Source organism: Gracilinanus agilis, chromosome 1 (genome assembly GCF_016433145.1).
Source record: "Gracilinanus agilis isolate LMUSP501 chromosome 1, AgileGrace, whole genome shotgun sequence".
Classification (NCBI taxonomy): domain Eukaryota; kingdom Metazoa; phylum Chordata; class Mammalia; order Didelphimorphia; family Didelphidae; genus Gracilinanus; species Gracilinanus agilis.
The window spans coordinates 287,120,490-287,130,317 of NC_058130.1; the positions used below are offsets into that span (position 1 = coordinate 287,120,490).

General features: G+C 35.1%; 1 protein-coding gene across 1 annotated transcript in view; it reads right to left on the bottom strand.

Annotated features, from left to right (window-relative positions):
* Nucleotides 1-348: 348 nt before the first annotated feature.
* YTHDC2 (YTH domain containing 2) overlaps nt 349-9,828 on the bottom strand; it is a 92,678-nt gene continuing 83,198 nt past the window's right edge. Inside the window, exons 28-29 of the mRNA XM_044662327.1 lie at nt 2,713-2,895; nt 349-788 (exon numbers count right to left, since the gene is read on the bottom strand). Of these exons, the coding sequence (XP_044518262.1) occupies nt 708-788; nt 2,713-2,895 (264 nt within the window). The 3' untranslated portion in view covers nt 349-707. The remainder of the gene's footprint in view (nt 789-2,712; nt 2,896-9,828) is intronic.

Below are 9,828 nucleotides of genomic sequence, written 5' to 3' on the forward strand. Positions count from 1 at the left end.
AGTCCAAACTACAGTCAAGAAAAACCTCTTGTACTCAAATTTTAATCTAAATGTGTTATGTAATCATTAAAAAGGACATTTTCCCCAGTCTCTATATGTCTTATATTAACTGTCAGCATATAATCAGCTCATGTCCAATATAAGTGTTACAGTGACATCTTGAGAATTTATGTTCTCAGCAGAAAAATATAAATCCTAAAAGCTTTACCCAGATTTATGTATGATTAAGGGCTTTTCAGAAAGAAAATAATTTGTTACTCTAAAAGTTATCAATAACAGTCTTTTCAATGCTTTAAATAACTGCAAATTTTTTAAAAATTTCAAACATATAAAATAAGGGCCATTCAATTTCAAATGAAGAAACAAATTTATTCCAGTTTTGTTCAATTAAAAACATTGCCAACATACACTTTATGATCATTCACTATGATCTTCAAAAATCAAAATTATCCTTTTCTCTGTTGTGAGAAGGTGATTCTAGACCAAGATCATGAATTACAAGGACCCAGTCATTAGTCATTACCCCCACCTTCAGTTCTTGCAAGTCAGTGCATCCAGTGGTCATAAACAGATATGACATTTTTTAGCATTTAAAGCACTTTTAAAAATGACTTAAAATATTTAGCTTAAGTCCTTTATCAACATAAAATAGTCAGTATTTAGAAAACTTCAACAATACCTCAAAGTATGCTACCATAAGCTAAATGTCAATCAGTTGCATTTTTCTCTCCTAGAGGAATACGTTCCCATAACTGTAAGAGTTGTTCTCCAACCTGGGGTTCCAATTCCTATGTGAAAAATAATAAAAATTAAACACAAAGGAAAGTAACATTTTTCTCTTGGGATAGACATCAAAATATGTGAAGGACTGATGAAAATTAAGAAACTTCAATTTCAAACATTTAAATGTCAGCTACATATAGAACACTATACTAGAGTAGAAGAAACACAAATGTTTAAATGCCTCACAGTTTCAGGTTTTAGGGAGCTTATATTTCCCAATTAAAGTGGGATGGGGAGATTTAGCAAAGCAAATAATACAATATTATCTGAAAAATATATAAGGGGGGAAGGAGATGGGATGGCTTCATAAAAAAGGGAGGCATCTGAGTTGGATTTTAAAGGCTAGGTAGAATTTCAACAAAGATCAGGATGGGAGACAGAGGATAGAATCCCAGGAATTGACAGAAAGAGTTAAAAAGCAAAGGAACAAAGTGGCTCGGGATGACAGATTATTCAGTTTGCCTACACCAATGAGTATATGAAAAGAAAATAGTATGAGACACTGCTAGAGAGATCGGGTAAAATTGTGTCGAATGCTAGAATAAAGAGTTTGGCATATATTTGGTAGACAAGAGAGATCCATGAAAAATACAATTTACAGATATGTGCTAAAGGGAGTCAGGCAGCTAGATTCAAATCTCTTAACATTTACTAGCCGAATGCCTAATGACAAATCATTATTATCTCTCTGAGCCTTAGTTTCCTCATCTTTAAAATAGAGATGACAGCCAAAAATAATACCTTCCCCACAGAGCTATTGTGAGGTCATTGCATAGATTTAAAAAATGAAAAGGGTTTTGTAAACTTTAAAGCATAGATAAACATCAGCTAGGTATTACATGTACTATCTACCCAAAATTCAAGAGGCTAACTTTCAGCATTAATAACCCTACAAAGTGACTGTTTTAACTGAAAAATGGAAAAAAGGATTTAAGAGTTAAAAACAACATATTAAGGAGGTCAGTGAAGCCAAAGCTCATTATTGTTAGGTTGTATAATAAGTATGTGTTTAAAAAGTGAAATATTTAACACATAACATTTTTAATTGTGTCTAGAAAAAATTATTCACAATTCTTTAAAAAATAATATTATTAAGTAAAAATACAAATATGCTCAGATGGACCTCTAATATCCTTTTCATCTCCAGATCTACTAAGCTTGGTTACTGTACTTCAAAATGTGTACTGGCATTTTACTTAAAGAGAAACTATTTTTGCCTCTATTATTTAAATCAGTTTATAGTATTAAACCTTGCAAACATAAAATATTATCTTTTAAATGAATAGAAACCAAAGTATGCAAAAGATTATCCCATTAGTCCTTTTTCTAAAAAGCAAACTAACCTAGAAGATACTCATTTACAGAAGAAACCATTCTATTGATTTGAAAAGTTATTAGATAAGCTTCCAAATCTTTTTTTTTGTTTTCTTTAAAGTACTATCATATACTTAAAAGGAAAATAATTTCTAGACTTATTTTATAATGATGATTAAACCATGCAAAAGATAAATGATTATTTTCATCTTTAAGAATTTGATCAAAGGCTCATGTTTAGTCTCTAAAGTATCTTCTTGACTAAATATTCCAAGAAATTAGAAAGGCAAAAAAAAATTTTGCAGAACTATTGAAAGATTCCATAATTTAGCAAAATGACAAATTAAATCTGAAAAACTCATTAGTAGTAATAAAGTTAGTGAAATTAATATGACAATAGCATTAACCTAATTTTCAGTTTTCCCATCTATAAAACGTGAATAATGATAGAATAACCATCTCAAAAGTTCATAGAATTTAATACAATCCACAATTTCCTACATGTAAATACAATACAATAGCATTAATCTTTGAAACAAATGCTGGGCAATAGAAAGAGGAAAAAGAATTTTTCTATAATACCAAAAATACCAAAATAAATAATATTTAATATACCTGTCCATCTCTGCTTATTTGTACTTTCTTATTGTCATTCCAAGGATTGAGTAAGTGGTGTGCAAACTGAAAAGGAAGACTTTCTTTCCGTATCCATTCCACCTTGAACACTCCTCCAAGACCTGCTGAGCCCCAATCCTGACTCTTTTCCCGTCCTATCTCTGAAGACATCCTTGAAAACCCCTGTAGTGAAATTTAGAGAAAAAAAATTCAAGATTTTGGAAATATCTGCTTTAATATTTTAAAATGTAATTTTAACATGTATCACAAACTACAAGAAAAATTGTATTGATTCATATTTAAATAAAACTAGGAGAAAAATCTACAAAAACATAATTTATTAGCATGAGTTACACACACAAACACACACATACACACACACACACATATATATAGAGAGAGAGATACAGAGATATATATACACACATACACATTTTTTAAAAAGATATGCCAAGAAATATCAGTCTCCTGGCAATAATTTTAAAAACCCACTCTTTTAAAAGATCAAACCTATGATTTTGTCAAAGCAGATCAGCACCTATTCTGCAACTTATAGTGTTAATCCATTGTGTGGGTCACTGAGAGGTTAAGTATCTTGCCCCAGGTCATATAGCTAGTATGTATCAGAAAGGAAATGTGAAATCAAGTCTTCCTGACTCTGGACCAGACAGACCACTATTTATCTACTATATGACCAAGGATATCCACTATATGGCCTAGGACAACAAGCATTTATTAAGCACTTGCCAGGAACTGTGCAAAGCTTTTTAAAAACTTTTATTACCTACATGCACACGTATATGTATATATGTGTGAGATTTACACAGATATGTACCAGTAAAATTAACAGACAGTATTCAAACAATGCGATTTTGTCTATTAGTCATTCCACAGTAATCTTTATTGCTGAACACCCTATCCTTTATTTCTAAAAGTCTACATAAGAATTTAATTATTTTATGAATTTCGGTATTTTAAAGGATGAATTTCCTCTTCCGTTGGAGAAAATGACTTCTTTCTGTCTATTCGCTATAAGAGGTAGCATAGAAAATTATAGAGAGCAAGACTCAGAGAATAAGGAAACCCTGGATTCAAGTTCCACCTCTAAAACAAACTGTCTCTGGGACTGTGGACAAGCCACTTAATTTCAGAGTATTTGAGGGATTTAGTAAGCTACAATGCCAACTAGTTCCATAATACTAATGAAACTAAAGTTTCCATCTCAGTACATGAAATAATATCTCAGGAAACAGGAACTTAATGGGTAATCCAACAAAGGGCATAAACTTTTGCTTTATTTATTTATTTTGAAACCCTTGCCTTCTGTCTTGGAGTCAATACTGTGTATTGGTTCTAAGGCAAACGAGTGGTAAGGGCTAGGCAATGGGGGTCATGTGACTTGCCCAGGGTCACACAGCTAGGAAGTGTCTGAGGCCAGATTTGGACCTAGGACCTCTCATCTCTAGGCCTGGCTCTCAATCCACTGAGCCACCCAGATGCCCCCCAGGGCATAAACTTTTAAAGAGTTGATTATGAGTTTCCCCATCTGTAAAATGGAAATGATGTTTACAAAAAGTACTTCAAAAGGTTGTTGTGAAGAGTTCTTTATTGGGTGTAAAACACATTTAAATGTGAATGTGGGAAAAAAAAGCCGGGTTAAGATGGCAGCAGAGTAAAAAGCAGCTCTTAACCTCTCCTGACCAAAACACACAAAACTCCTCAAGGGGACATAAAAACAAGTCCAGACGAACGGAGGAACCCCACAACAGGGCACAGCGTGGAAGGTACGTGGAATCGAGACATTTCCAGGCTATAAAGGGCTCTCACTAAATCGCGGGCTGAGCAACCGCCCCACCCCCACCCCCTCCACACACAGCACCTATAGCAGGGAAGGTACATGGAATCAGGACATTTCCATGCTATAAAGGGGTGAAACAGCTCTCACTAAATCCCAGGCCGAGCAACCACCCCACCCCCACCCCCTCCACACACACCACCTTTAGCGCCGAAGCCAGTTAAAAAGAAATAGAGCAAGTTTGGGGCACCCATCGAGCCACTGGCAGCTACAGGGCCTGTTCCTGAGAACAGCAAGATTTGGGACCCCAAAAAGCCAAAGAACGCACCCAAAATTTGAGCGCAGGAGAGCGCAGGCGTGGCGGAGGCGTGGGTGGAGGCAGACACAGCCACGAGCCAAAGCTCTGAAACCCTGCGTGGGGAACCAGCGTAGACGGGTATACTACTGTGGAAGCAGCGCCCTGAGACTTGTAAAGGAACCTCCAGCAGAGGATCAAGCAAGGGGGTCCACCAGGGGGCTTGACCTTGGAAAAAACCAGAACTCAGACCTCAGGAGCCAAAAGACCGCGGCAAGGATAAAGCTAAGAAGCTAGATGGCTACCCAGACTCAGGAAGTTCAGAAGAGAAAGCTATACAACAAGAAAAAGAAGTCTTTAACACTCGACAACTTTTACACAGAGAAAATTCAGACAACCGAGCAAACAGAGTAGGAGAACAAACAAGCATCCGGACCCTCCTCAAATAAGGAAAACGGGTCACAAGCTATGGAAGAGTTCAAAACTGAGATTCTGAGGAAGATGGAAGAGATCTGGCAAGAAAATAACAGTTTAAAAGGTAGAATCTTGCAATTGGAAAGTGAGGCTCAGAAATCAAATGAACTGATAAGCAAATTGAACACCAGAAATGACCAGATTGAAAAGGACAACCAAAAGATTATAGCCGAAAACCAGTCCCTAAAGGCTAGAATCGAGCAATTAGAAGCTAATGATCTCTCAAGACAACAAGAACAAATAAAACAAAGTCAAAAGACTGAAAAAATAGAAGGAAATATGAAATATCTCAATGAGAGTGTGACAGACCAAGAAAACTGGTCTAGAAGAGACAACTTGAGAATAATTGGTCTTCCAGAAAAACCAGAAATTAATAGAAACCTGGACTCAGTACTAAAAGAAATTATTCAGCAAAATTGCCCTGAAGTCCTACAACAAGAGGGCAATATAGACATTGAAAGGATTCATAGAACACCCACTACATTCGATCCAGAGAAGAAAACAGTTAGAAATATTATTGCCAAATTCAAAAGCTTTCAAGCAAAAGAAAAAATCTTACAAGAAGCCAGAAAGAGACAATTCAAATATCAAGGAACACCAATCAGGATCACACAGGATCTGGCAGCCTCCACGCTAAAAGACCCTAAGGCTTGGAATACTATATTCAGAAAGGCAAGAGAGCTGGGCCTACAACCACGGATCAACTACCCATCAAAATTGACTATATATTTCCAGGGGAAAGTATGGGCATTCAACAAAATTGAAGAATTCCTAGTATTTGCACAGAAAAGACCAGGGCTAAATGGAAAGTTTGATATCCAACCACAAAAATCGAGAGAAACATGAAAAGGTAAATAAGAAACAGAGGGGAAAGAAAGAAAACTTATAATTTTTAAATTTGCCTTTCTAAGGGCCTCAGTAACATCTAATTATCTGTATTCCTATGTAGAGAAATGTTATGTATAATTCTCTGTAGTAAACTCTATTCACTATTATAGTATCCACTATTATAGTAATCAGAAGAATAATTCACAGGGTGAGGGTGGAACACTAAATAATCTAAGATGACATGGGTGATGGGAAAGAGGGGGTGAATAGCAGGGGACACCAAGAGAAACTTGAGTGAATAAGAAAAATAGGATATTCTATTACACACAAAGAGGGTATGGGAAGGAGAGGGGACAAATACTATTATAAGTAGGAGAGGAAGAGAGTATTAAGAGGTAATAATCAAACCTTACTCTCAGTGTAATCAACCCAGAGAGGGAAGAGTAGCTATACTATCCATTGGGACATAAAACTCTTATCTAACCCTTCTGAGAAAGTCAGAGGGGATAAACCAAGGGGAGCAGGGGAGTGGGGAGGTCAAAAAAAGGGAGGTGAGAAGAAGGGGGAGGGAATTCATAAGGCCTTTAAAAACAAAAAGGAGGGGGGAATAAGGAAGGGGATAGGAAGGGAAGTCAGTCAAGGGAGGGGATAAGGGATAGGGTCTTAATAGCAAACCGCTGGTTTTAAAGGATATAGTTTAAGGAAAAGGGGTAGGAATAGGAGAGGAAACGAAAATGTCAGCAAATGCACAACTGAATGTGAATGGGATGAACTCGCCCATAAAACGGAAGCAAATAGCAGAGTGGATTAGATACCAAAATCCTACCATATGTTGTCTACAAGAAACACATATGAGATGGGTGGACATACACAAGTTTAAGGTTAAGGGCTTGAGCAAAACCTTTTGGGCACCAAATGAGAAAAAGAAGGCAGGAGTGACTATTATGATTTCTGACAAAGCCAAAGTAAAAATAGATATGATTAAAAAAGTCAGGGAAGGTCATTACATCCTGATTAAAGGCAGTATAAACAATGAGGAAATAACACTGCTCAATATATATGCACCAAGTGGCATAGCATCCAAATTCATAAAAGAGAAACTGGCAGAGCTCAAGAAGGAAATAGAGAGTAAAACCATACTAGTGGGAGATCTAAATATTCCTCTTTCAGATCTAGATAAATCAAACCGAAAAATAAATAAGAAAGAGGTAAGAGAGGTGAATGAAGTCCTACAAAAATTAGATTTAATTGATATGTGGAGAAAAATAAATAGGGACAAAAAGGAATACACCTTCTTTTCAGCTGCACATGGTACATTCAGAAAGATTGACCATGTAATAGGGCATAGAAACATTGCAAACAAATGCAAAAGAGCAGAAATAATAAATGTAACCTTCTCAGATCATAATGCAATAAAAATAATAATTAGTAAGGGCACCTGGACAGGAAAATCAAAAACTAATTGGAAATTAAATAATATGATTCTTCAAAACCAATTTGTCAAAGAAGGAATCATAGAAACAATCAACAATTTCATTGAAGAAAATGACAATGATGAGACATCCTACCAAACTCTGTGGGATGCGGCCAAGGCAGTATTCAGGGGGAAATTTATATCCTTGAGTGCATATATTAACAAATTAAGGAGGGCAGAGATTAATGAATTGGGCATGCAACTCAAAAAATTAGAAAGCGAGCAAATTAAAAATCCCCAGATGGAAACAAAATTAGAAATACTAAAAACCAAGGGAGAAATTAATAAAATCGAAAGTAAAAGAACTATTGAATTAATAAATAAGACTAGAAGCTGGTACTTTGAAAAAACAGATAAAATAGACAAAGTACTAGTCAATCTAATAAAAAAAAGGAAAGAAGAAAACCAAATTGACAGTATCAAAGATGAAAAGGGAAACCTCACCTCTAATGAATTTTGCCCAATTATATGGCAATAAATATAACAATTTAGGAGATATGGATGAATATTTACAAAAATATAAACTGCCTAGATTAACAGCAGAAGAAATAGAATACCTAAGTAATCCCATATCAGAAAAAGAAATTGAACAAGCCATCAAAGAACTCCCTAAGAAAAAATCGCCAGGGCCTGATGGATTCATAAGTGAATTCTATCAGACATTCAAAGGACAAGAAATCCCAATACTATACAAATTATTTGATATGATAAGCAAAGAAGGAGTCCTACCAAATTCCTTTTATGACACAAATATGGTACTGATTCCAAAGCCAGGGAGATCAAAAACAGAGAAAGAAAACTACAGACCAATCTCCCTAATGAACATAGATGCAAAAATCTTAAATAGAATACTAGCAAAGAGACTCCAGCAAGTAATTAAGAAGATCATCCACCATGATCAGGTGGGATTTATACCAGGAATGCAGGGTTGGTTCAACATTAGGAAAACCATCCACATAATTGACCATATAGTCTAACAAACAAAAATCACACGATCATCTCAATAGATGCTGAAAAAGCCTTTGACAAAATACAGCATCCATTCCTATTGAAAACACTGAAAAATATAGGAATAGAAGGACCTTTCCTAAAAATAATAAATAGTATATACCTAAAACCATCAACAAACATCATTTGCAATGGGGATAAATTAGAAGCCTTCCCAATATGATCGGGAGTGAAACAAGGATGCCCATTATCACCTCTATTATTCAACATAGTACTAGAAACACTAGCAGTTGCAATTAGAGAAGAAAAAGAAATTGAAGGTATCAAAATAGGCAAGGAGGAGACTAAGTTATCACTCTTTGCAGATGATATGATGGTCTACTTAAAAAATCCTAGAGAATCAACTAAGAAGCTTGTAGAAATAATCAACAACTTTAGCAAAGTTGCAAGATACAAAAAAAATGCACATAAATCATCAGCATTTCTATACATTTCCAACACACTAGAGCAGCAAGAAGTAGAAAGAGAAACACCATTTAAAATCACCCTAGACAATATAAAATACTTAGGAATCTATCTACCAAAACAAACACAGCAATTATATGAAAACAACTACAAAACACTTTCCAAACAAATAAAACTGAATCTAAACAATTGGAAAGCCATTGATTGCTCATGGGTAGGTCGAGCTAACATAATAAAAATGAACATTCTACCCAAATTAATTTACCTATTTAGCGCCATACCTATCAAGCTACCAAAAAACTTCTTTACTGAATTAGAAAAAACTATAACAAATTTCATTTGGAATAACAAAAGATCAAGAATATCAAGGGAAATAATGAAAAAAATGTGAAGGAAGGGGGCCTAGCAGTACCAGATATTAAACTATACTATAAAGGAGCAGTCATCAAAACAATATGGTACTGGCTAAGAGACAGAGAGGAGGATCAATGGAATAGACTTGGGGTAAATGACATCAGCAAGACAATGTATGATAAACCCAAAGAGCCCAACTTTTGGGACAAAAACTGCTGGGAAATTTGGAAAACAATATGGGAGAGATTAGGTTTACATCAACATCTCACACCCTACACCAAGATAAATTCAGAATGGGTGAACGACTTGAATATAAAGAGGGAAACTATGAACAAGTTAAGTGAACACAGAATAGTTTACTTGTCAGATATGTGGGAAAGGAAAGACTTTAAAACCAAGCAAGAGTTAGAGAAAATTACAAAATGTAAACTAAATGGTTTTGATTATATTAAACTAAAAAGTTTTTGTACAAACAAAAACAAT